The 26,684-nt window shown below is 44.0% G+C and overlaps 1 protein-coding gene across 3 annotated transcripts in view; it reads left to right on the forward strand.

The window, feature by feature from the left end:
- The window catches only part of PDGFRA (platelet derived growth factor receptor alpha), a 48,296-nt gene extending 22,030 nt beyond the window's left edge, over window positions 1-26,266 (forward strand). For all 3 annotated transcript variants that reach the window (XM_069594099.1, XM_069594101.1, XM_069594100.1), the window contains exons 8-23: window positions 647-762; window positions 1,703-1,829; window positions 3,064-3,257; window positions 3,955-4,049; window positions 4,261-4,393; window positions 6,509-6,613; window positions 6,995-7,105; window positions 7,371-7,524; window positions 8,543-8,709; window positions 11,540-11,655; window positions 12,007-12,129; window positions 13,063-13,174; window positions 14,816-14,915; window positions 15,026-15,131; window positions 16,398-16,639; window positions 23,175-26,266. In XM_069594099.1, coding sequence (XP_069450200.1) covers window positions 647-762; window positions 1,703-1,829; window positions 3,064-3,257; window positions 3,955-4,049; window positions 4,261-4,393; window positions 6,509-6,613; window positions 6,995-7,105; window positions 7,371-7,524; window positions 8,543-8,709; window positions 11,540-11,655; window positions 12,007-12,129; window positions 13,063-13,174; window positions 14,816-14,915; window positions 15,026-15,131; window positions 16,398-16,639; window positions 23,175-23,322 — 2,149 coding nt within the window. In that variant the 3' untranslated portion in view covers window positions 23,323-26,266. The remainder of the gene's footprint in view (window positions 1-646; window positions 763-1,702; window positions 1,830-3,063; window positions 3,258-3,954; window positions 4,050-4,260; window positions 4,394-6,508; window positions 6,614-6,994; window positions 7,106-7,370; window positions 7,525-8,542; window positions 8,710-11,539; window positions 11,656-12,006; window positions 12,130-13,062; window positions 13,175-14,815; window positions 14,916-15,025; window positions 15,132-16,397; window positions 16,640-23,174) is intronic.
- The last annotated feature ends 418 nt before the right edge of the window (window positions 26,267-26,684 follow it).

Here is a 26,684-nt window from a genome sequence, read left to right on the forward strand (position 1 = left end):
ACATTCACACCTAAAGACAGTGCATTGTAAGAAGCCTCACTCCTCTCCTGTCCTGGTATGCATTGGTACCCCCGCCTCCCCACCCACAAGGAGTACTTTTATTAGTTTTGTTAGGAAGGTTTCTTATGAAACCTTCCAGAGTTTTTTAAGCAAATATAAGCAAGCAGGAGTTTTATACCCCAGTGACCTCTCTGTATTAATACAGAGACAGTGTCTTTATTATTTCTTCCAAGGTTGTTTCAGTATTAGATGGATGTTAAGAGGAATCAAGTATTTATTTTTATTTTGTATTGGAGTATAGTTGTTTAACAGTGTTGGCAAGTATTTTTTTCTTAAACATAAAAATCCAGGATTCAAATAAAAGGAAAGCTGGTAGGATTTGTTCTTTCCCATTTAGAAGTCAGGCCTTAGCAGAGCTGACTGCTCTTGTAGCCACATAAGCCATTGCTCATCTCTGGTCTTCTGTTTAAGAATGAAATGTCTACAACTCAGACCTTCAGTGCATAGACAGTATAAGGAAAATCCCAGGAAAGTGATCATATGGACGAGATGTTTTTTAACAACATTTGAATTGAAAATGGTAATTGCTTAACGATTGGAATTTATTGGACTACTCCTTGCTGAAACACAGTCCTTTTCTTTTAAGTTATCGAAGCAAATTAAAGCTGATCCGAGCAAAGGAAGAAGACAGTGGCCATTATACTGTTGTAGTTCAAAATGAAGATGATGTGAAGAGCTATACTTTTGAACTCTTGACTCAAGGTTTGTAAGAGCCAGATAAAGATAACTCCAGCTTGGTGGATGGGTGACTGAGTCTCCCGAGGAGAGCCTAACCCTGTCCCCACAGGTCATGGAGGGAAAAGCAACCCTTTCAGGGAGAAGCAGGGGGTGTGGGTGTCAGGTGTAGCTCTGTTGGACTTATGAATTTACATAATTCTGGAAGGTTCCAGGCTAGTCTGGAACTGTCTGACTTGGAATTCCTAGGCTTCAGTCGCTTCCTTACCACCTATTTCTCAGTTAGGTACCTCCAGTTCTGGAAAGAGTGAAATGATATATTTTGGCCCAGATGACATTAGGTTGTTCCAGATTGTTTTGGCTTTTTGTGCCTAGCTTTCTTTATAGACCTCTATAGACGCCCCTCCCAGAACGGAGTGCCCAAGTCTGTTTATATTCCAGTTAAGCACCTATTCACTGAGTACCTACCATGGGCCATGTACTGTCCTAGGTAGGCTCATTTGACCCTCACAGTCAATCTGTGATACAAGTATTAGCATATTTCTAACATTTGATCACTGGTTACAAAAAAGAATCTTTAAAATGTAATAATATGGCACTTTGGTAAATGCTGCTTTAAGCCCTACCATTTAGATGAATCTATAAGCTGATTTCCAAGCTATAATATAGTTCTAAGAGCCTCTTTGTCTTTCAAGTCAAATCAACACAGGGGCTTTTTGCTTTCTTTACACCAGATTTAAAACACCACAGGGCACAAATGCCTTAAGCATGCTCTTAACCAGTTGGATCTGTGCATACTGGAGTGTTGTTATGCACATGGCTGGTCTCAGCTCCCTGCTGGGCGGTTGGTTGATTTATAGGTTCAAATGATATGTGGGCAAGTTTTGAACTCATATTCCACTTGGTAGTTCCCCAAAGTTCTGGTATGCCAAACCATGCAGTTCTGATTTCTTTTCACCTCCTGCAGTTCCGTCCTCCATACTGGACTTGGTTGACGACCACCATGGCTCTAATGGGGGCCAGACTGTGAGATGCACAGCCGAAGGGACCCCTCTTCCTGATATCGAGTGGATGGTTTGCAAGGATATTAAGAAGTATGGAACACATTCATTTCTCATTTGTGGTCAGGATGTTTCTACCTTAGCGCAAAGACCCTCAAATGCATTTTATTTCTTTGCCTGGCTCTGTTTCTGGAATTTGGGATTCTTATTTGGCCTAGGTCTCATAAACTTCAAGATAGGGTTCTAAACGTGGACCTTGTGTGTGTGTGTGCGTGTGTAGGTATATGCATGTGCTTTTGTGTTCATGAATAGCTGTAAGAAGAAGGTCTACAGCCTTCAGCATATTCTCAAAGGGTCTCTAATCTGAAAAGAGCATGAATTTAAAGACCTGTTCTAAGAGGATCTTTCCTACCCTGGCCCACATTTTCATCTCACATTTTGTCTTTGATGAACTTTATTTGGTGGCTAGACTGGAATGTGAACATGCATGAAGATACTGCCCCGGGGGCTTCTCTCTACCTGCTGTGTGGTGGGAGGTAACTCGCCAGTTCCTCCTTCACTACTCATTCCTCGACCTTCTCCAGTGGGCATCTCCAGAGTGCAGTGCGCTCGCACTCCTTCCCGGGGTGCCTGCTGTGCTCCGAAGCCTCTGAGCTTTTCTTGGAGGCTGAGACTCCTCCCCCTCAGCACCCCAGGCCAGAAGGCACTGGACTTGGATCTAGACTGAGGCTGGATTCTAGGTCCAATCCTAGTTACACTTGAGGGAGTCCCCACAGCGTGGGTGGGGAAAAGGGAGGGCACCAGGCCTTTTTTGGAGGGGTGGGACGTTGGGATACTTAAAACATTCTTGAAGTCCAGTTTGCTCAGGGGTTCAAGGCTTGTGACAGGTAGTTCTGTTGGATTGAACTTGTTTATCTCTGCCTTGCCTTCATAAACAGTTAACTTAAAACACTTTTTAAAAATTTATTTGGCTGTGCTGGGTCATGTGCATGCGGCATGCAGGATCTTTAGATGCCAACTCTTAGCTGGGGCATGTGGGATCTAGTTCCCTAACCAGGGATCAAACCCAGGCCTCCTGCATTGGGAACTCAGAGTCTTAGCCACTGGACCCGCAAGCAAGTCCCAACAGTTAACTTTTAATTACCCACATGTAGGTTATTCTTTCAAGGAGAACAAGTTCTAAGGTTAATCTGCACCTAAAATATCAATCTGTAGCCTTGCCAATGCAGACAGGGCGGCCCTGCTTGCCGTCTTAAATGATTCTCACAGCTCCACCCCCATGACTCCCGACAATGGGCTCTATATCTATGCCTTTTACTCTCTCCAGATGTAACAACGAAACTTCATGGACGGTTTTGGCCAACAACGTTTCAAACATCATCGCAGAGGTCCACCCCCGAGACAGGAGCACAGTGGAAGGCCAGGTGACATTTGCCAAAGTGGAGGAGACCATTGCAGTCCGGTGTCTGGCCAAGAACCTCCTCGGGGTGGAAAGCCGAGAGCTGAAGCTGGTGGCTCCCAGTGAGTAGCTCATGGGTCAGGACAACTAAGTCTTCAGCTGAGCCCTTCCTTCCTTCGGTGGGACTTTGAATCCCAGATGGGATCCTGTAGGACTGAAGGTCCAAATGCTCTTAAAGGGCCTTCTCTGGGCATCTGTGTAGGAGCCTTGTCTTTTGGTTTCAGATCTCAAACTGCATCTTTCTGAGGCCCCTTGGTATTTTGTTCGTCTATAAGTGTATAGCTAGAGCTAGTCTCTTTGGTCTGGCGTGGTGTTGGAGGATTGTAAAGGAGGATTTTCTGCCTTGTTGCTCCTTGTAACCATTGAGACAGGTTGACTTCTTAAAAAAGAAGAAAATTAGTGAAGCCAAAAGCAATATAAGTATACAGTAACCTTTCAAAATACACTGCACTTGCTTCTGAACTAATGGCATCACGCAGCCTCATTTATCAGTCTTTATATTCCAGTTCACACCTTTGGAGAAAGAATTGTGTTCCCAACCGAATTTTGTCCCTTGCCCGTCCAAGGGAAGAGTTGGAGTAGTTTCATTCATGTAGATAATTGAGAGATGACCTTGTCCATTCCCCAAATGAGCCAGGCAGCCCTTACGCTTCTCCACCAGTAGAGAGAGATTTCCAGCCCAGAAATGGCCACCCTGCCTTCCTGCCCTCCTGTGAGTTTGTGCGAATTCTCCACCGTGCCCCATCTCTTGTCCTTTAGCTCTGCGCTCTGAGCTCACTGTGGCAGCTGCAGTCCTGGTGTTGTTGGTGATTGTAATCATCTCGCTCATTGTCCTGGTCGTCATTTGGAAACAGGTAGATATTTTTTTAAAGAACTAAAAATCCTTACTGATACGAACCAGAAGAGCAACCTAGCTCAGTGCTTGGCACAGAGAAGGAGCTCAGTAACTAGATGATGAGTGAATGTTGTTGAATCCTTCCGTGTCAGTCACTTTACTGTTGTGGTTAAGCTTTGGTATCTTCGGACATTGGTAATTCACCAGTGACCTGTCCTCGTCATTTATAGAAACCAAGGTATGAAATCCGTTGGAGGGTCATTGAATCAATCAGCCCTGATGGACATGAATACATTTATGTGGACCCGATGCAGCTGCCTTATGACTCGAGATGGGAGTTTCCAAGAGATGGACTCGTGCTTGGTAAGCTCCTGCCCTGCTGGGTGGTCTCCCAGGATTCCTTTTGCTTCGTCCACAACTTTACTCTTTACAGGCCTGTGGAGGAAGAAAGGATCTGAACCTGTGCTTAGTAAGAGTGAGGCGTTAGAAATTGGCTTTTTTGGAAATATTTTTCTGCCTTTGAAAGTGAGTCAATCGGATCACTGTGATGATTTTTTTTTTTTTAAAACCTCCTTCCATAGCAAATTACAGGTTAAGAAAATTTTGCAAAGGAAGAAGCGACTATAGGGAGACACCCATTGTTTTGGAAATGATACCCATTGGAAATGAGATGAATTTCTGTGATGAAAAAGGAACAGATGAAAAATAGATGAAGACAATCCAAAAATATGTTTTGACCCAGTACCTTCTGAGGATGTAGTAGATACTTCTTTAAAAATAGAATGTAAAAGTACAAGTTTTTACATTTTAAAGCAAAACTTCTCAAATATTTCAGTCTTGGGATGAGACCAAGTACAGGAAACTTTAGTCAAGAGATTTCTTTTTAAAAATTACACTCTAAGTGAATGAAAACAGGACAAAGACAAATGAAGGTGAGAGCCTGAGGTTGTGTCATCATGAATATTCTAACAGTACTTTGGAGGACGCCGAAGGCATTTTTAAATTATCTACTTGTCTCATTCCAGAAAGCAGCCAAATTAGGTCTTCCTAGAAAGTTACTTAAACTGAGATCAAGCAAGACACCCTAGCTTCTCTCATTCAAATACCTATGTCTGAGAACTAAGCTTGCTTTATTATATTTTCTTCCTTGTTTTACAAAAGGTGAGGAGCTTAGGGAAGTTAAAAAGTAATAAAATACGGAGAAAAAGGGGCAACATTCGTTGCTAAGAGGAGTTCCTGTGTCTCTCTGCTTCTGTGTATTGTCGAGCTGCTGGGGAAGTGGTACCTCTGCAGGAATAAGTTCCAGTCAGGCAGACGTGCAGTCAGAAAACTGGTTTGACGGAAACGTCTGTTTTAGACTGCAGACTCTTTAAGAGTGGGCACAGCACGGGAAGGAATACTTAGGGAGTTTGGGATGGACATGTGCACACTGATATTTTAAAATGGATAACCAACAGGACCTACTGTAGGGCACAGGGAGCCCTGCTCAGTGTTATGTGGCAGCCTGGGTGGGAGGAGAGTTTGCGGGAAAACGGATACGTGTATAGGTATGCCCCAGTCAGTCCCTTCTCTGTTCTCCTGAAACTTTCACAACATTGTTAATTGGCTATACCCCAATACAAAATAAAAAGTTAAAAAAAAAAAATAGTGGGCACAAGAGCCTCCATTTTCTTTTGTATCTCCCAACACGTGGCAACGTGTTGTGCTCCTGGGCATGTTTAGCCTTCTCCCTTCCTGGTCTTCCTAACAGACAGACAACAAGAGGGCCAGCCTGAAGTTTGCTTTGTCACTGCTTGGAATCAGTAATGTCCTGAATAGGGAAGTATTTCCAGTGGAGAAGCTTCCCTGGTGGCTCAGATGGTAAAGCATCTGCCTGCAATGTGGGAGACACGGGTTCGATTCCTGGGTCGGAAAAATCCCTTGGAGAAGGAAATGGCAACCCACTCCAGTACCCTTGCCTGGAAAATCCCATGGACAGAGGAGCCTGGTAGGCTGTAGTCCATGGGGCCACAAAGGGTCAGACAAGACTGAGCAACTTCACGTTCACTTTCACTTTCACTTCCAGTGGAGAAAGGCTTTTTGATGCAAAAGATGCCCCTGTTTACATGGGGAAAACAGAAGGGTAGAGAGCCAGGAGGCTTGGGCCAGAGCCACAGAGAACACGTGCCATCGAGCCCAGGCTTTGGCTCAGCTCTCTGGCCGGTAGATGAGTGCTCACACTAGGGAGGGCTGCACCTCCTTTCTTCCCGTCTGTGTTTTTCCTTTCCTTTGCAAATGTTATGTGACAAAAGCAATTATACTAATTTCCTTCCCTGTGGGCTCAATTCTGGTTTTGACATGATGACTTGGAGGAGTTATTATGCTTTCTCCATATGGGAAAAACACCACCGAGCTGTGCACCCATGATCTCTGGCCGTGGTATATGAATCGGATGAGATGCCTGATTCTGTGTGTGTTGATGGTTCTGGTTGCCCACAGGTCGGATCCTGGGGTCTGGTGCTTTTGGGAAAGTGGTTGAAGGAACTGCCTATGGATTAAGTCGGTCTCAACCTGTCATGAAAGTAGCAGTGAAGATGCTAAAACGTGAGTGCTCCTTTTCTGGAGATTTCTTGAACGTGGAGATACTAAACTCAAAAATCACACAGCCAGTAAATGTCAAATTTAGGACTAGATCTTAGTTCTTTCAACTTGAGGTTTTTTGTGTATTTAGACTCTTGTCAGTGAGGTTTATTTAGAGCATTCTTGTCACTTATATGTTGGAAAATCAAGGGTTATTTTTAGTAGCTTCTTTTTACCTGGCAGACTTGGGATAAGTTATTAGTGTGTAGACTGAGTTACTAGCATTTCCCTTTGAGACTGTTGGTAAATAAAATGATAGCTAGTTGTAGGGTTAGCCGTGCTTTTGGCTTTTTCTGGGAAATAAATAATTCAATTGAACTGATGTATGATTTATTTCCTCAACAGCCACAGCCAGATCCAGTGAAAAACAAGCTCTCATGTCTGAGCTGAAGATAATGACCCACCTGGGGCCGCATTTAAACATCGTGAACTTGCTGGGTGCCTGCACCAAGTCAGGTAGGCTTGCTCACTTGAGACTGAGGATTTTCCTAGAATACCTACCATTGCGAAGACTGTCCAGGCTTTTTAATCGTCCACGCGGTACCTCCAGACATTTGCTGACACTGCCAGCAAATGTCAGTCTGTTGAGTGGGGTTGTGGACTGAGTTCCACCGAGGGAAGCACCCTGTTCTTGAGCAGTGTCTTTGACCACTCTAGATACAGTAAGTTCATAGCTTCTCTGTTCTTCATGCTCATCTCCAACTGGTTTTGGACCCCACAGGCCCCATTTACATCATCACTGAGTACTGCTTCTATGGGGATTTGGTCAACTATTTGCATAAGAATAGAGACAGCTTCCTGAGCCACCATCCAGAGAAGCCAAAGAAAGAGCTGGACATTTTTGGATTGAACCCGGCTGACGAAAGCACAAGAAGGTAGGTGCAGAGACAGACGCTGCTGTGAGTCACTGTCTTAGGCACGCGGGCATGCTCAGTCGCTTCAGCCGTGTCCGACTCTTGTGGACCCCATGGACTGTAGTCCACCAGGCTCCTCTGTTCATGGGATTTTCCAGGCAAAGATACTGGAGTGGGTTGCCATTTTCTCCTCCAGGGAGGAAATGTCTTATGAGCCTCACCAATGGAGACAACCCATGTCCTGATGGAGGTCATGTCTGCAGAGTCAGGGCCAGGAGGTAGCAAGACTTGAAGTCAACTACCCTGCTCCGTCACCCCGTGACATGGTACTGAGAGATACCCCATGTCTGTAGGTGTTTCAGACAGGATGTCATGTTGCGGAAAGGCTTGCTGATAGGTTTGAATGAGAGGAAGAGTCGAAATCATCCTGAGAGCCAGTTGCTCTTTATGTGTGGTCCACTTCAGACTTCCAGATGTATCTCTGGCCAGGGAAGCCTCAGTGGTCATATCTTGTGAGAAACTGAGGATTTACAAGTTTGAGACACTGGTCCTTGCTGAACCCGGGCATACCAGTCAGGCCAATGAAGTGATGATTGCCACTATATCTAAAGTGACTGAAAAGATCGCTGAAGATATGACGTTCTGCAAGATCAGAATGTATGTGAATTCACTTCATATTAAATTACTTGATAGATACCAAATTTGTGTTAAATTTATTGAGTAGAAGGCATCGTCTGTCCAAGCCACTTGGCCACGTGGTGAAGCTTTCTGGCCTGTGAACTGAAAAAGAGAATAAAGACAGAGTTGAGCTGAGGTGGTCTGTGTGTTTGTGTGATCCTTGATTAATGCTCATCTGCCTGACTAGACCACCCACGTGAAGGATGCCCTGGTGGACATGACCTCCATCATGACCTTCCCCTGCCACCCCTGTGCCCACCACTGTCTCGCACATGGTGGGTACCTGGTCCTCATCTACTGAGCTATGGGTGATCACTCCAGAGGGACACCCTGGATAAGGTTTCTTTTTCTGTTTTTACAGTTATGTTATCTTATCTTTTGAAAACAATGGTGACTACATGGACATGAAGCAAGCTGACACTACACAGTATGTCCCCATGCTGGAGAGAAAAGAGGTTTCTAAATACTCGGACATCCAGAGAGCGCTGTATGATCGCCCAGCCTCGTATAAGAAGAAATCCATGTTAGGTAAAGGTGTCTTTGCTTGTGCTTGGGGTGCTGAGATCTCCCAGTGGTTTAATATGATACTTAGAATACTCAGAAGGTGGTGAGCAGGCCTGGTGAGCAGGACTGTCAGGCCACATGGTCCCTAACTGCAGATCTGCACAACTGGGTCTGTGACATGTTTTTGCAGGTCTGGCCTGTAATTTTTTTTAACTAGAACGCATACTATTTAAACTCTTTTTATTTATTTATTTATCTGTGTCTGGCTGTGCTGGGTCTTCGTTGCTGTGTGTGGGTTTTCTCTAGTTATGGTGACCGAGGGCTACTCTGCTGTGGTGTGTGGGTTTCTCATTGTGGTGGCTTCTCTTGTTACAGAGTGCAGTCTCTAGATGCACAGGGTTCTGTAGTTGCGGCACCTGGGCTTAGTTGCTCCGAGGCGTGTGGAATTTTCCCAGATCCATGTCCTCTGCATTTGCAGGCAGATTCTTAATCACTGTAATACCGGGGAAGTCCTGGCGCGTGAATTGAAAAAAGGAAAAGCGTAAAGACAGAACTAATATAATGAATTTTTCCGATTTAAAGTGTGATTTTATTTTATTAATTTTATTTTGTCTGACTTTATTGAGCTATTGAGATATAATTGACATATAGGGCTGTATACATTTGAGGTATACAGTGTAATGATTCGACTTACAAACATCGTGGATGATTACCACAATAAATTTAGTGAACATCCATTTTTTCACACAGATACAAAATAAAAAAAAAGAAAAATTTTTTCCCTTGTGATGAGAACTTTCAGGATTTAGCCTCTTAAATTTCATATATAAAATGTAGCAGGATTAATTATATTAATAATGTTGTACATTGCATCCTTGAATTGTACATTTTAAAACGTAATCATTTTGAAGAATTATTTATTCTGACATAATAGTATTCATTTTTTGGTTTAACATACCTTTTTTGCTTTAAATGAAGGTATGGTGGTAATTATTTTTTCTCAGTGCCCTTACTTGATAACATTAAAATCTGGCAATCTTTTATTGATTCCTAGTATTATTTTTTAAAATTCTATTATATAAATCTCTGATATCTGTGTTTAATAGCCCTAGCTGTTAGCTTTGCTAATGCCCAATTTGTGATAGAAACTGTGACGTGGACAGTTTGAGGTTATATTATCTGACAAGGGTGTTGGGTGTTTCTACTGAATGTTGTTTGAAGGAAGATCCGTTTGTTTTCAAAGCAGATGAGCATGTGGCAGGGTTGATTGATTTATAAACTCCAGGGAGCCTAGCTGATGCCCATACCAGATGGACCACCCCACATCTGGTGGGGGGAGGCCCCTGCAGGGTTCTAGTCTAATCACAGGCTTGGAGCTGGGAGGAGGCTTCGGGAGAGATCTGACCATGCTTTGTTGCATAATTTTGTATTACTGGGTCTAAGACCTCCCCTAGGTCCCGCCTAAAAGGTGTTATGCTGCCATGGAAATTGTTTTGAAAATCACTGATGCACTCTGGATGCTTTCAGGGTTCTTGAATGAAAGGTACAATCATTAAAAAAGAAAAAAAAAGAATGTGCTTGTTTTGCAAAGTGTAGTACATAATAATATTTTCCACTGCTGCAGCTCCAAGTTCCATTCACCTTTCAGTGCCAACTGGGTAAACTTCCAAGCCCTTTTAAAAGGTTGGCCAACAAGACTTGTCGGAACCAACACTTCCGCTCCCCTCCTGTATTGTTAAAAATAGTTTCCATTGCTTCCCAGGCCGGACCTGGCTCCAGATGTCAGGAGAACCTGATTCATGCTCAGCCCAAGCCCGGTTGGCAGGCAGACCATTGCTTTCTGGCTGGAAAAATGTGAATGGCTGCAGCTACTCTGTACTTGCCTGAGCTTTTTCAAAAACTGCTGAGAGCTGCTGGCCTAGATTGCCTCCTTCCTCGAAAACCCTGGGACCCTTCCAGGCGGGACCAACTGGGGAAAGTGGGCAAGTTACAGAGAAAGGAACTACACGCAAAGTCTTTGGCACTGAGCTTTAAGATTGCTACTCTAGCCTGATTGGTGGCTAATTTCATTCATAAAGTAAGCCAAGTACTATGAAGGTGGCTTCAAAAAGAAAAAAAAAAAAAGCAATTCCTAGAAGCTGCTTTTTCCTAGAGGCTTCATGTACATTCATCATAGAAGAGGTGTGGGTGGGTGTGGGTTTTAAAGGTGGCTGAGGTGATTGGCTAAAGGAAAATTTGGGAGCCAAACAAGAACAAAAATATGTGTGAGAACCTATTAGACTAGTCATTATGGAGATATATATTTAAACCAAGTGTATGTATTTATGGATGTATTTCTTTTTATTCATTTTCTTTTGAAATTAAATTGTTTATCTGTGGCTGCACTGGCTTTCTCAGCTTGCAGCGAGTGGGGCTGCTCTTCTTCGTGGTGCTCGGGCTTCTCACTGCGGTGGCTTCTCTCTTGCTGTGGAGCAGGGGCTGTAGAGCACATGAGCTTCAGTAGTTGTGGATCTAGGGCTCTAGAGCAAGAATTCAGTACCTGGGGTTCACGGGCTTAGTTGTTCCATGGCACGTGGAATCTTTCTGGACCAGAGATGGAACCTGTGTCTCCTGCGTTGGCAGGTGGATTCTTTACCACTGAGCCACCAGGGACGTCCGTATTTCTTTTTAAAGAGGACATTTCTGCCTAGTTTACACTCACCTGTGAGGTCTAGACACTGAGAACATGATCATAGGTATGTTCTCTGGACAAGCCTCTGCAGCCTAATGAGTGGCCCAGCCTTGAGAGAGTGTCACGGTGGCTGATGTTTCATGCTGTCCACTAGCGCCAACACATTTCATTTTTTTCCTGCAGACTCAGAAGTCAAAAACCTCCTTTCAGATGATAACTCAGAAGGCCTAACTTTGTTGGATTTGTTGAGCTTTACCTATCAAGTTGCCCGAGGAATGGAGTTTTTGGCTTCAAAAAATGTAAGTGTTCAGACATCAGAGACCTCTTTAGACCCAGGCCTTGTTCCGGGGGAGGTGAGCCTGGAAGGAGAGTTGTGGAGGAGCCAGTTGCTACTTTGTTTCTCGATACCCCTTCCCGGAAGGTGAGTGGGCCCTCCGGCAGGATCAGGTGTCCACTTTTCTCCAGAGCTTTCTCCCTCTTGGGAGGCACTGGGTTGAAAGCCTGGGTGAGGTGAGCTCTGTGGGCCAGGACAGTCTTCCTGAGGTGTCCAGGCACCTCCAAGTGTCACTGTTAAGTGGCCAGTCTTGCAGGGGGCGTGCTATCCAGTGGCAGGTGGATTGACCCCCATCCCTTCTTCCCTTTCTGTGCAGTGTGTCCATCGGGACCTGGCGGCTCGCAACGTCCTCCTGGCGCAAGGGAAAATTGTGAAGATCTGTGACTTTGGCCTGGCCAGAGACATCATGCATGACTCGAACTATGTGTCCAAAGGCAGTGTACGTGCCCCTACCTCATTTGGCATGCTTGCCCTCCCTTACTTGAATCTCTGAAAGCTGATGTTGCTTCTAGCCATTCACAGCCCGGACTTTTAACATGGAGTCCATGACATTCATGAATGGGCTCCAGGGGTCAATAGGCAAACCACAAGCTCTACAGACAGACTGCCTTGGTGTGAGCACCGGCTCAGCACCTACTAGTGTAGGGACTTGGGGCAAGTGACTTGGCCATTCTGTACCTTGGTTTCCCTAACTGTATTGGGGAAGTGTTATCAGTACCTATCTTCTGAGTTGCCGTGGGGCATTAGATCGGTGGATTTGTGTAAAAGGCTGAGGACAGTGCCTGGCACTTACAAAGCAGCAAAGTGTTAGCTATTAATATGTAAATTGTGCATTCATTTCCAAGGAGCGCACCCTTGGAGATTATCAGATTTTCAGATAGTGTCTGTGACCCTGAAATGTTAAAGCCATTTGAGTTAATACGTCTTAGAGGCACAATTTCCTTAAAGTTAGTCCTTCTGTTCCACATTTGAACCTTCTTCCCATTGTTTCTTACAGTTCAAAAATGTATTGGCTCTCAGTTCACTGGGTCTGTTCTTAATTTTGTTCCTATGAACACCTGACAATAGGGGACAGGTCCACTTAAGGCTCATACCTTTGGGATGAAAATTCAGGATTAAATATCTTTAGATGTTACTCCTTGGGTGGGCACAGAGACAAGAGTGAGCACCCATCATTCATAAGATATGTACATAGGGCACCCAGTGCTCTAGGAGGTGCCAGGCACTCTTCCAGTGCTGGGAGTACAGATGCTCATGCAGAGTGAAGTTCCTGGTGCAAGCTATTACTAGCTCCAAGAGAAGCCCTTTCTATTTTGCTGCTGTAGATCATTGCTGCACATGCTGGGTTTAACGCCCTTCCCCTTCCCTGCAGACCTTTCTCCCCGTGAAGTGGATGGCTCCTGAGAGCATCTTTGACAACCTCTACACCACGCTGAGTGACGTCTGGTCCTATGGCATCCTGCTCTGGGAGATCTTTTCCCTTGGTATGGGCCTAATAGCTCCTCTTGTTTGGGTTGTTCTGGAACAACACTGGAAGGAAGACGCTGTGTTTTTCAAGCTTTGTGTTGTAAATAATGTTAAAATACCTGGTGTTAGTCAAGTGTAATGTAGCTGGTTAACACGTTGTGCACTTACGATGGCTAGTGTGTGTCCAAGCGGTCTGAGAAGGGGTCTTGGGGGGCTGAGCCCCTGCCCCTGGCCTTTGCCTCCCTCTCTCCTTTGGGCTACATCAGAGGCACTTTCTCTTACTGGAGAGGCACCTGATGACGTCCACTCACCAGCCGCTTCTTCACCTTGGACTTTGGGTTAAGTGGGTTCACCAGGGGAGAATCCCCTCCCTGACTCCCATCACTCTTGGTGATGGGTATGCAGAAAAGTAGTGCAGTGAAGGAAAGGGGATGGGGGCTCCCTTCCTGGTCGTCATTCTGGAGGGGAGAAACCTCCCAGTCAGCCAGGCACCAGGTACTGAACAACACAGGTGTCCCATGCTACCAGTTAAGGGCCTTCTAAGGGGATGACTGCTGACCCTGACCTTGGACAGTTCAGCTGGGGAGATAAAACTTACACATTTAGTGATAATCTATGTGGTCCTGATTTTAAGTTGAAATAGAAGCCCAGGGAAAAGAGAAAGGAATCCTGGAGTAGTTTTAGAAGGAGATTAAACCTGACCTGGTCTTGGCCGGTGAAGTGTGAAATTGTTTCATGAACCCACTGTTGTCCTGATGTGATAGGAAAGGACTTTTCCTGCTTATTGCCTTTTTCTCTTTTGGTTCATCCTTCCGTGGATGTCACTGTGGATCATCCCAGTGTGTGGCTTAACTGAGAGTCTCATATTCTGTTAAAAGCAGAGAATTAGCTAAACATTCCAAGACTTCTGCCTTAATTATTTGGACATTTCTGATGAAAATGACTTTTTTAGCCTCAGTGATTCAGAATTTCTCTGAATTTTCTATTTTGCTTTGTATTCATAGATCCAGTACTCAGAAACAGTGAAGAACACTTCTGTGCTTTTTCTAGATGTGTAGAATTTTTGCTAGGGTTCTGGACTTGATCAACCTAGAAGTCTTGGTTAGATTTTTTTTTAAAATGAATTATAGGTTACATTTAATTTAGAAATAGGGTTATAAATGAAATACATAAGCAGTACCTTAAAAGAGTTGTTAAATGAATCCATGAATACATGAATGCTTATCTCTAATCACAGAAAAGATGAAAGTAGGCATTCTCTTTCAGTTCCTGCTAGCTTTTAAAAACATTTTGCATAGAATTCCTTTGAGTCATAGCAGTTCATTTTGACTCCACTAGATAGACCTGAATTGCTTACAACGTTTCCTTAAAGTAGCTCAACCCTGTGGTTTGTTTTGGAGGGTGGACTGTTAAGTGGTGTGATGCAAGCAAGGCTTTGGTGTGTCGCTCTGTGTTTGTTTGGACTTTCCCTTTTGGTTAAATTTAAGATTTGGGTAGGGCTGAAATCAAGCAGATGGTAACACGTGATTTCCTTGGAAGAACCGATACTTCAAAGTGGGGATCCCCAAACGTTTTCTAAAGGTGCTGTATCACCCCAGGTGTTTCAACAGTGTACCGCATACTTGTCAACCCTGGTTGTTTCCTTCTTGGCCTCTCAGGTGGCACACCCTACCCTGGCATGATGGTGGATTCTACATTCTACAATAAGATCAAGAGTGGATACCGGATGGCCAAGCCTGACCATGCCACCAGTGAAGTGTGAGCCCCTCCCCATCCTGTGGGCCTGTGTTCACGCCTGATGGGTCTGTGGGGGTGGGGGTACCCTGATCATCCTCTCCGTGCCCACTCTGCGTCCTGTACTTCTCCAGCTACGAGATCATGGTGAAGTGCTGGAACAGTGAGCCGGAGAAGAGACCCTCCTTTTACCACCTGAGTGAGATTGTGGAGAATCTGCTGCCTGGACAATATAAAAAGGTTTGTCTGGGCCTCTTAAGATGGGTGGGTGGCAAGGGATGGGCAAGGGGAGGAGACAGCAGCTGGTTATGTGAGCGAGCAGTACTGTTCAATGCTATTTTAATGGAACACTTTCAAAGGAGGAAAAAGATTGTGTGATGCAGTGGCTGGGGCCTCATGCAGTGCTCCCCAGGCCCTTGGCAGCAGTGATGAATGAAAACCCTCCCCTTGCTGCCCGGCTCCCATTCATCCTAAGTGTGCAACACCTGTAAGCACTTTATTCTCCAGATGTTTGAGTATCTGAAGCTACTGTGCAGTTAGAAGTCTCAGGGCATCCATAGCCATTAAATCGCTAATTTGAATGCACTTAAATCCATGCAAAATTGGCTTTTGCCAGCTGACTGGAAGGAACAATCTCAGCTGTTATCTGTGGTTCCAGCTGGTTTTTTGTGGAATAGGAAGCATTGTTCAAAGGAACAAATGTAATTTCATGGAACCAAGCAGGATATGGTAATGAATGAAGCAACTTTCTGCAGAGATGCTGACAAGGAAACCCAGGCACAATTTCTTAGATTCAGATTAGTTGCCATGTAGACTTTCCATATTTACTGCTTCTCTTCCTTCTTCTCAAGGAAGAGCAGTGTTAGCTGAACTGGAAGTTAAATACTTTTGTTTATTGATTATCTCACTGCCCATTACAATTGCCATAAGTGAGGCAGCAGGAGGGCAGAAGGAAGGAAGGAGATTAACCATAGGAAAGTCAAAGACACTCTGGTTGGTGAAGATGCATTGATGGGAACAGATTGGAGCTCTTGTTTATGGAGCCTTTTTAGACCAATGGTCCCTAGGTTTTTAATTAGATTTCTCCAGTGTATCGGGATCAAGAAAGTTTCAGGTATGTTGCTCCCAGGGGAAGCCCTAGTCACCTCTTATAGGAACCCATCAAAGCCTCAGAGAGACTGTCTGATGGGGACCAGAAGGCTCGATGCTAATTCCAGAGAAGGGAATGTGTATGGGGACACAGTAGTAGCTACTGACTTGCAGAATGGGTTCTTGGTATCTCAAGACCTACCAGCAGGAGATCTCTGCCAATGGTGGCCGTTTCTTCACGTTCCACATCTCTGGGGACAGTTGACATCTGATTCTCCTTCAGTGGTCCAAACCCCACATCTGTGAGGTTGTTTGGAAACACAGACAGTTAAACAATAGTAAGTTCTGAGCGTCTGCATTCTTTTTTGCAGTTCTGTCAATAACCTTCGAGTAACTGTGTGCAATCAATGTTTGCAGAGCTATGAAAAGATCCACCTGGACTTTCTGAAGAGTGACCACCCCGCTGTGGCACGCATGCGCGTGGACTCCGACAATGCCTACATTGGCGTCACCTACAAAAATGAAGAAGACAAGCTGAAGGACTGGGAGGGTGGCCTCGACGAGCAGAGGCTGAGTGCAGATAGCGGCTACATCATCCCTCTGCCCGACATCGACCCTGTTCCTGAGGAGGAGGACCTGGGCAAGAGGAACAGACACAGGTAGGAGCTCCCAATGCCAGCTTCCACCGACACCCGAAGGGAAGGAGCCGTTGCCCCCGTGAGGCCCTCCCAGTAGTCTGGTCAGTCTGTTTTGGGGGAGCCAGTAGCAGAACCCCAAGGGGTCTGTGAGTTTTGAAAATGCTTCCCAGATGATTCTTGAAAAAGTTTTTGTTCTTTTAAATTTACTCAAGTGTAGTTGACTTACAATATTTATTCATGCCAGGTATATAACATAGTGATTCAATATTTTTATAGATTATATGCTATATGCAGTTACTATAAATATTGACTATATTCCCTGTGCTGTACATTTTTTCCCTGTGACTTATTTATTTTATAACTGGTAGTTCATACCTCCTAATCCTTTTCACCTACTTTGTCCCTCCCTCCACCCCTCTCCCCTCTGGTAACCTCCAGTTTGTTCCCTGTATCGGTGAGTCTACTTCTGTTAAATTTGTTCTGTTTTTTAGATTCTGTATACAAGTGAAAATACATGGTATTTGTCTCTGTCTGATTTATTTCACTAAGCAAAGTACCTTCCAGGTCTATTTGTTTTTCTGCATATGGCAAGATTTCACTCTTATGGCTGAGTCGTGTTTCATTGTGTGTATATAAATGTACTGTATCTTCTTTATCCGTTCATCTGTTGATGGGCACTTAGCTTACTTTCATATCATGACTATCATAAGTAATGCTCTTAGGAACATTGACTGAATTAGTGTTTTCATTTTCTTTGGATAAATACCCAGAAGTGGAATTGCTGGACTATATGGTAGTTATGGGGGGCTTCCCTGGTGGCGCTAGTGGTAAAGAGTCCACCTGCCAATGCAGGAGACATAAGAGACATGGGTTCGATCCCTGGGTCAGGAAGATCCCCTGGAGGAGGGCATGGCAACCCACTCCAGTATTCTTGCCTGGAGAGTCCCATGGACAGAGGAGCCTGGCGGGCTACAGTCCATAGGGTTGCAGAGTCAGACACGACTGGAGTGACTTAGCACACACATGATAGTTCTGTTTTTAATTTTTTGAGGAACCTCCATGATGTTTTCCATAGTGGCTGCATTAATTTACGTTCCTACCAACAATGTACTAGGGTTCTCTTTTTCCCATATTCTTGCCACACTTATTATTTTTTGTCTTTTTGATGATAGCCATTCTGACAGGCATGAGGCGAGAGCTCGTGGTTTGGATGTGCGTTTCTCTGATGATTAGTGACGTGGACCATCTTTTCGTGTGCTTGTTGGTCATCTGTATGCCTTTGAAAAGATCCCTATTCAGGTCCTGTGTCTATTTTTTAATTGTACTGTGTTTTTGATGTTGAATTGTATGGTTCTTTATTTATTTTGGTTGTTAATCCCTCATCAGACATATTTTTTTGCAAATATCTTCTTTCACTCAGTAGGTTGCCTTTTTATTTTATTGATGGTTTCCTTTGCTATGCAAAAGGTTTTTAGTTTGATCAAGTCCCATTTTTTAATTTTTGTTTTTCTTGTTCTTGGCTGAGGAGACAGATCCAAGAAAATATTGTTAAGACCAATGTCTGCCTATATTTGCCCCCTTGAGCTGGTGGAGGTGTAGGACAGGGAGGAACATACTTCTCTGATGGAGAACCTTTGACCTAAATCCTCAGGTAATTTGATCAAATTGGCACAGCAGTTGTGATTATTGAAGTAATATAAGCCTCTCTTGCTGGTTTCTTAAAAAGTCACTGGAACTGATAAGTTGAGAGACTGGTTGTACTGGGCTATCTGATGCTATGTCGGTGGTTCTTAATCCTAGTTGCATACCGGGACCTCCTGGGGAGATTTGAAAAGTACTGCTATACAATCCTCGCCTGGACCAACATATTGTAATCTCAGTGAGGCCCAAGTACTCTCTGGCTGATTTGTGTTTTTTTCCTGTCTAACTTTGTATTATGGAAGATTTCTAACATGCATGATTCAAGTAAAATCGTGAACTGTCAAGTGCCCATCACGCAACTTCAACATTTTTGAACTCATGACCAGTCTGCTTGCATAACTTGTATAGCCGTTAACTACTCCATCACTTCCCTCTAGATTGTTTTAAAGCAGATCCTAGACATCATATCATTCCATCCGTGATATTTCAGCATATATCTCAAAAAAAATAAGGGCTCTGTTTTTTAAAATAACTATAGTTATTAGATGGAGAAGGCAATGGCACCCTACTCCAGTACTCTTGCCTGGAAAATCCCATGGATGGAGGAGCCTGGTAGGCTGCAGTCCATGGGGTCGCTAAGAGACAGACACGACTGAGCGACTTCACTTTCACTCTTCACTCTCATGCATTGGAGAAGGAAATGGCAACCCACTCCAGTGTTCTTGCCTGGAGAATCCCAGGGACGGGGGAGCCTGGTGGGCTGCCGTCTATGGGATCGCACAGAGTTGGACACGACGGAAGTGACGTAGCAGTAGCAGTAGCATGGTTATTAGAAACAGCTCCAGTACCATAATTTCACCCCCGCCCCCCAATTGACAGTAAATAGTGAAGAGCATCAGATATTCAGTCTGTGTTCAAATTCCCTTGATTCTCACAAATACTGTTTTACATTTGGTTTGTCCTATTCAAGACCCAGATAAGAGTCGCACAACACATTGCCATTGATTGATAGAGCTATACATTCATCCTGCTTCCTTTTGCCCCCTGGAATATTATTTGTATAAAAACCAGAGCATTTGCCTGTAGAGTTCCCACTCCCACATTCAGAATTTTTCTGCTTGCTTTACTGTGTGTTTATCATATGCTTTTGTCTCCTATATTTGTTATAATTTGGTAGTAGTCTAGAGGCTTGATCTGACTGAGTAGATTTTTATCAAGTTCCTGCAAAGGTGATGCTGTGTACAGGAGATACATACTGTATGGTTGTCTCTCTTTTGCGACAATAGCAGCCATTGGTGATTGTACCTAGACCTATTAATTCATTACCAAAGTGATACTAATACACAGCCACGACCAGAACCATCGGTTCACATGGTCCACATGGAGAGGCCACGCTCTGATTCCTTTCTCTCTTTCCATAACCCTTGGACAGAGGCAGGAGAAGGTGGTGATAGTGGCCCTTGGATCAAGGTCCAAGTTGCTTATGAGTTTCTCTCTTTCTCTCTATTCCCTTCTTCATTCAGGATATTTGTGTCTCTTCCACATTCAGTTGACTACATATAAATATTTAGGCAGAAGCACATAGCATTATTATTTTGGAAGCTTATAATTGTGGTTTCTTAACCAGTTCAGATGTAAGATATAGACAACCTTGTTTATTTGTATGCACCAGGTAATTTTAAAAGTATAAAATTATTTTTGTTTTCACACATGAGATTTGGAGATGGGGGGAAAGTCGCCTGTCAGACTTACCTTTCTATTTATCCTCTGCGTAGAACAATTTTTAAATGTGTTTGTATTCCTTTAGCAAGCAGTGCTTCTCCAAACTTTGGGTAGTTTTTGTAGAATTTCATGGGGATAGAAAGGAGTGTCTTGGAGCACTTTACCCCAGATCTGTCATCTGTTTGGTTACACTGAGTTTGAGGAATCTGAATAGTTCGACTATAAAAAAGGGTTCTGCTTCTAAACAAAGTTAGAAAATTGCATTGGAATAAATAACATTAGAAAGATGCCAGGAACTGTCCTGGGGGGTTGCACAAAGCTGGACTTCAGAATTTAGCACCTATTCCTATTGGTCGTCTTTGAATCACACAATGTCCCGAATGACTGTACTAGGTCAGTGAGACCAGTCCTGACAAGTGGGCTGAGATGGGGAATGTCTTAGCTTGGGCTGCCATAACACAGTGCCGCAGAGGAAGGGGCTTGAACAACAGGAATTTATTTCTCCCACTCTCAGAGGCTAGAATTTCAAAATGAAGGTGTTGGCAAGTTTGGTTTCTCCTGAAGCCTCTCTCCTTGGCTTGCACATGGCCACCTTATCACTGTCTTCACACGAGCTTTTCTTGTGTGTGCATCTCTGGCATCTCTTCCTCTTCTTAAGACACCAATCCTACTGAGCTAGGGTCCCATCCTTATGACTTCACTTAAGAATCTCCATAAAGGCTTTGTCTCCACATATGGTCACATTTGAGGGTTGGGACTTCAGCATAGGAATTTGGCAGGATACAATTCAACCCGTAAAAGCTGAGATGCTCTCTGTGTAGGCAGGCAGGAGTGAGCATGGTGGTCTTGTGGAAGTCCTTCCCCAGGCACAGGAGGCTTGGCCTTGGATGGTGAGTGAGCCTTTGGAAGACAGGGCCTTGCTTCAGAGGACTTGGGGGTGCTAGGTCAGAGCCTATCAGGAGCCAGGCCCTACAAGGTGGATACTGTGACTCAGGAATCAGAAATAAAGGCAGTCATCAGCAGCAGGACCACCCTGAAGCCCAGTGAGCAGCAAGGATGGTGTGGTGCTCAGTCTCAGTAGAAGACTGTGCCCACACTCCAGCCACTGGCTGAGGTCCCAGGAACTGGGTCTGGCTTCCTGCCAGGACTGGATAGTTATTAAGACCAGCCAAGTGGACTGGGGTTCACAGTGAGGTTCTAGAACCAAGGTGGGAGTGGGGGTGGGGAGGATGAAGTACAGGCAGGGAACTGAGCAAGAGCTCAGTCTTGAGGAAGGGCCCGTGTCAGGGTTTGTGAAGGGATCCTCAGTCCAATGGCGCTGTCAGTTCTAAGAACTCTCTGGGCCACAGGGGCCTGGGGGTAGAGGGCAGCAGGCCGTTTCCTGTGGGCTTCTATTGGCCAGACTTAGTCCTCTGGTTGGAAACTGATATGAAAAGGAGGGTAGAAAGAATGAGGGTCCAGCCTGGCCTGTCGGCCAGGAAACAGTGGAAAGGGTCGAGAGCCCCAGTTTGGTGTGCGTATGGGAGACTCCATCCTGTGGTGTGGCTGCTCAGCCTGTGGTAGGGCTTTTGTAACGTGTGGAGTGCGGTGCTTATAGCCCCGCCATGGGGAGGGGAAGCCACAGTCCTGCCTGTTAGCAGATGAAAATCTGCTAGAGCTAAGTGAACGTGCTAGTTGCTCAGTTGTGTCCGACTCTTTGTGACCCCATGGACTGCAGCCTGCCAGGTTCCTCTGTTCATGGGATTTTCCAGGCAAGAATACTGGAGTGACTTGCCATTCCTTTTTCTAAGGTATCTTCCTGACCCAGGGATTGAACCCAGGTCTCCTGAATTGCAGGCAGATTCTTTACCTCCGGAGCCACCAGGAAAGCCCACTTGAAGCTAAAAGAGATACAGAAAAATTTAGCAATACAAGGCAGGAGACCGATAAGATAGTAGGAGTTCAGAGAAGGCAAGGCGCGGCGCCAGGTGACAGTGACAATCTGGAGGCCCTAAAGAATATTTTCTAAAAGTGTTTGTGAAAAATTTTAAATATCCAGAAAAATCGAAAGATTACATCTATCACTTAGATTTAGCTGTTAACGTTTTATCACATTTGCCTTACATATATATGATATGTATACATACATGTGGGCTTCCTCAGTGGCTCAGTGGTAAAGAATCCACCTGCAATGCAGGAGACGTAAAAAATGCGGGTTCAGTTTTTTAATATTTTTTATGGCTGTGCTGAGTCTTCACTGCTGCGTGCAGGCTTTCTCCAGTTGCAGGGAGCGGGGGCCACTCTCTAGTTGTGGTGCACAGGCTTCTCACTGCAGTGGCCTCTCCTTGTGGTGGAGCATGGGCTCTAGGGTTCTTGGGCTTTGGTAGTTGAGGCACACGGGCTCAGCTGTCCCACGGCATATGGGATCCTCCTGGACCAGGGATCGAACCAGTGTCTCCTGCCTTGCAGGGCAGTTTCTCAACCACTGGACCACCAGGGAAGCCCCTGGGTTCAGTTCTTGAGTCGGGAAGATCTCCTGGAGAAAGAAATGGCAATCCGCTCCAGTGTTCTTGACTGGGAGATCCCATGGACAGAGGAGCCTGGTGGGCTGCAGTCCATTGGGTTGCATATGTGTGTGTGTGTGTGCATTCAGTTGCTAAGTCGTGTCCGACTCATGCTTTCTGACTCTAAAACTCCCCTCTCAGATGCTCCTCTAGTAAGTAAAGAGCCTTCACCTGGACTTCCAAGACTCAAGGGGATTGGATGTATAAGGAGGACATTCCTGGGTCATGGGGTGAGATCCTGAGATCACAGTTTGGACATTCAGGAGGTTGCAGGGCTAGTAAGTGACTGACTCAGCTGAACTTTGCCCCAGATTTCATCCCTCTGCTTTTTCTTCCCCAGGCCTTTTGATCAGGCACTGCTTGTTTTCTCTTCCACTGGAGTTGAGTAGGGGAGAGTAGAAATGGTCATAGCTTGTTAGCAACTCTGGAAGATTTGGCAGAAGAGAAGGGAAGTTGAAATGACCATGTGGCCCACTGCAGTGGTGGGGGCTGCTTCTGGCTTGGTGGAAGAATCATGCCTGGCTGAGCAGCCTGGATTTGAAAGCCAAAGGATGTCACAGGAAGAGCTCCTTTGCCTTTGGGAGGCCACCTTGGAAACACCACTGTAAGTTGGTCTGATTGTGATTTTTCCTATTCTTTCCCTCTTCTAGCTCACAGACCTCTGAAGAGAGTGCCATTGAGACAGGTTCCAGCAGTTCTACCTTCATCAAGAGAGAGGATGAGACCATCGAGGACATCGACATGATGGACGACATTGGCATAGACTCCTCGGATCTGGTGGAGGACAGCTTCCTGTAACTGGCAGATTCGGGGAGGGGGCAGGACTTCCACTCCTGGACCCACCTTGGATCCTTTTAAGAAAACCACTTTATTGCAATGCAAAGTTTGAGAGAAGGACTTGGATGGTGTATAAAGAGAAGTTCCCAGCCAATGGCCTCTGGGAGCCTTCTAAAGATGAATGATTGGGATATTTTGAAATGAACTTTTTTGGCGTTGCCTCTGGCAGTGTTTCAGTAGCATCTCATTGGTGTGTGAAGTTTTATAGGTAGATGGACAAGGAAATCACGGGCCAGGGAAGATGGACTTTGTGTTTCAAGGGCATTGGTGAGATTCCAACGGACACAACTTTTACTGCAACAAAACTCCAGCATTGTAATTATGTAAATAACTCTAACCAAGGATGTGTTTTGATTTGTATTAACTTCTCTGGACTTCTGGAGAGACCACTCAGTCCATCCATGTACTTCCTGCTTGAAACCTGGTATCAGCTGCTGTTGAACTTTCTTGTGAAGTACATGCAAAACCACTTTTGAACCTTAAAAGGTACTGGTACTATAGCATTTTGCTTTTTTTTTTTTTAGTGTTGAGGAGATAAAGGATAATTAACCAATTTTGTTTATTAGGTTTGGGTCATTTATAAGCCCAACAACTCATATGGTAATCTACGTTTATAATAATACTACTGTTATCAGTAATTCTAAATGTGTGATATGTAACATGTTTTCCCTACAGAAAAAGCACAATTTAAAAAAAATCCTTACTAAATAGGTGACAAGTCTGACAGTTTTTGACATTCTATTAAATAACGTTTTCTCTGTAAAATATGGTTATAGCTTTAGTGGATGAAATTTAGTTGAACATAGAAAACAAAAGTAGTGTCTTCCAGGAAGTCAGAGTTTTTAACTGTACTGAGTAGGTCCCCTAATCCATTGTACTAAAAACAATTAACTGCCCTTTAAAGTAATGAGATTTGAAATAAATAAATAAAACCCCTAGATCCTAAAGGTCCTCAATATTAAGGCAGGAGTCTTTGCCTAACATGACTTCTCATGTTATTGCCCAGTGGAAAAGGTATTTATCAGCAAAAAGACTGGATTTGCAGAGGTTTGTTCATGCCTTGTGATAATTCTGGTGCATCTCAACACATGTATATATTTTTAATTTTGTGAATTTTTCAGGAAAAATTCAGAAGGATGCCCTGAACTGGAGCTCCCTTCCTTTGTCTCTTACCCTCAGGAGAAATAGTTTGAAAGCCTGAGACAGTAAAGGCATTGTTCAGTGAAGGTGCTGTGTGCCTTAGCCCGGACCCTTGGTCACCATATGTAACTGGCAACCAGAATTACCAGATTCTACATCCCCATCCCAGAGATTCTGAATTATCAGTTCTAGGGGAGCAGAGACCTGTGTTTTTATAAACATCCTGGCTGTTCTGATCAGCCAGATCTGGGGAACACCAGCATAGATGACAGGAAGTTGCCATGGGAAGAAATAATTTGAAATTAGGAACTGGGCTAGAGATCAACCATAGAAGAAGCCTACTATTTAAATCTGTGGCTTTGGGTCAGCGACATTTAATGCCTTATATCTAGTAATTGCTACCCTTAATTTTACTTTCCAATCCTTGCTGAGACTGAGCAAGCCAAATCTTGGTTTGGCAGATCTTCTCCCTGCTTAGGGGGAACTGAGCTCTCTCCCCGCCAGCTTCCCCTCAAAAGGCATATACAAAAATGATGCGATTCAGTGTACCAAGTCTCTGTATGATCAAGTCAATATTTTAGTGAAAAAAAATTTTTTTTTTAAGTTTTACTGATATATCGGGGTTAGATGGGAGGACAAATTGTCACATCCATCCAAACTGTCACATCCATCCAAACTGTCAAACTGGTCATTGTGGGTTCATCGGCATTCTTTGCAATACCACTTAATTGCTGACACCCTATGAATGAAACATGGACTGTGATTACCGCAATCACTGTGTGTGCTCCTGGCAGGTGATGCTTTGGGAGATGTAGAAGCAATAACAAGGTACTTGACTACCTACTGGTGTAATCTCAATGCAAGCCCCACCTTTCTCATGGTAAGCGTGAAGACTGAGCCAGATTGGCCGATTAAAAGAAAACCTGATGAGGTTCTGTAGAGCCACTTAGACTTGAAATACATTTGTGTTTCTAGAATCACAGCTCAAGCACTCTGCTGATCACTCCCTTTCCCTCTTCCTCATACCGCCTCCTTTTATTGGTGCTTTGCATTTTGATGTCCTTTGAATCTTGCATGATATCATGGGGCTGGATGAAAATTCTCAGACCAGCAGGTTCTAGTCCTAATGAATGCTCTCACCTTAGTTTTTATATGGCAGCATTTTTTTTTCTTAAGTAATGTTTTCAGTGTATCACAGATTTGTTTCCTTTTTGGCCTCCTGCAAAGACCCCAGATGAAAAGTTGTCAACCCTTCGTGCTGTCTATTTTTATGAAGACAATCAAAGTTGGACTGAGAAACACAATTTGTGATTTTTTAAAAAAATGATTGATGATGTCCTTAAAATGTGGTCTGCCAATCTGTACAAAATGGTCCTATTTTTGTGAAGAGGGACGTGAGATAAAGTGATGTTATACATCAATATGTATATATGTATTTCTATATAGACTTGGAGAATACTGCCAAAACATTTATGACAAGCTGTATCACTGCCTTTGTTTATATTTTTTTAACTGTGATATTCCCCACAGGCACATTAACTGTTGCACTTTTGAATGTCCAAAATTTATATTTTAGAAATAATAAAGAGAAAAATACCTAAACGTTCCCAAAACAGTGGTGTGGTGAATGTTCAAGAACTAACTCGGTAGGAAGGGTCTACCAATACAATTGTATTACAGATGCCCCTATTCATTGTTTTTGTTTTAAAACATGTAAATGAAGATCTTTATATTTCAATAAATGAGATGATATAATTTAAAGTTATGCTAAGGTTTTAGCATTTTTGTCTTTAGTTTAACAGTATGAATGAAAGCAATCCTGTTTAATTTACTTTCTCAGTGATGTCCCAGTAGGACTCTGTATTATGGTTTTAGTGAAATTAGTGGAAAAGTGTAAACATTATTTGAGTTAGCTCTCAGACCCAGTGTTTAGCTTAAAGTTGACTGGCACTGGCTCATCTTTGACCTTGTCTTTTGTTTGTTATAGTAGCATTTTGTGCATTTTTGCCTGTACATGGGATACAGGATTGCATTGACCCTGGACACCATTCAAACACTGTAGATGTGCATAAAATAAAAGATTAAAGTCTTTTTTGACTACATCTACTTCCCTGTCCCTTCCCCATTTCTCAGAGGCAGAATTATATTTTTGTGTGTCTTCTTTTATCCTTTCAGTTCCCTTT

This window comes from Ovis canadensis, chromosome 6 (assembly GCF_042477335.2).
Source record: "Ovis canadensis isolate MfBH-ARS-UI-01 breed Bighorn chromosome 6, ARS-UI_OviCan_v2, whole genome shotgun sequence".
NCBI classification, from domain to species: Eukaryota; Metazoa; Chordata; class Mammalia; order Artiodactyla; family Bovidae; genus Ovis; species Ovis canadensis.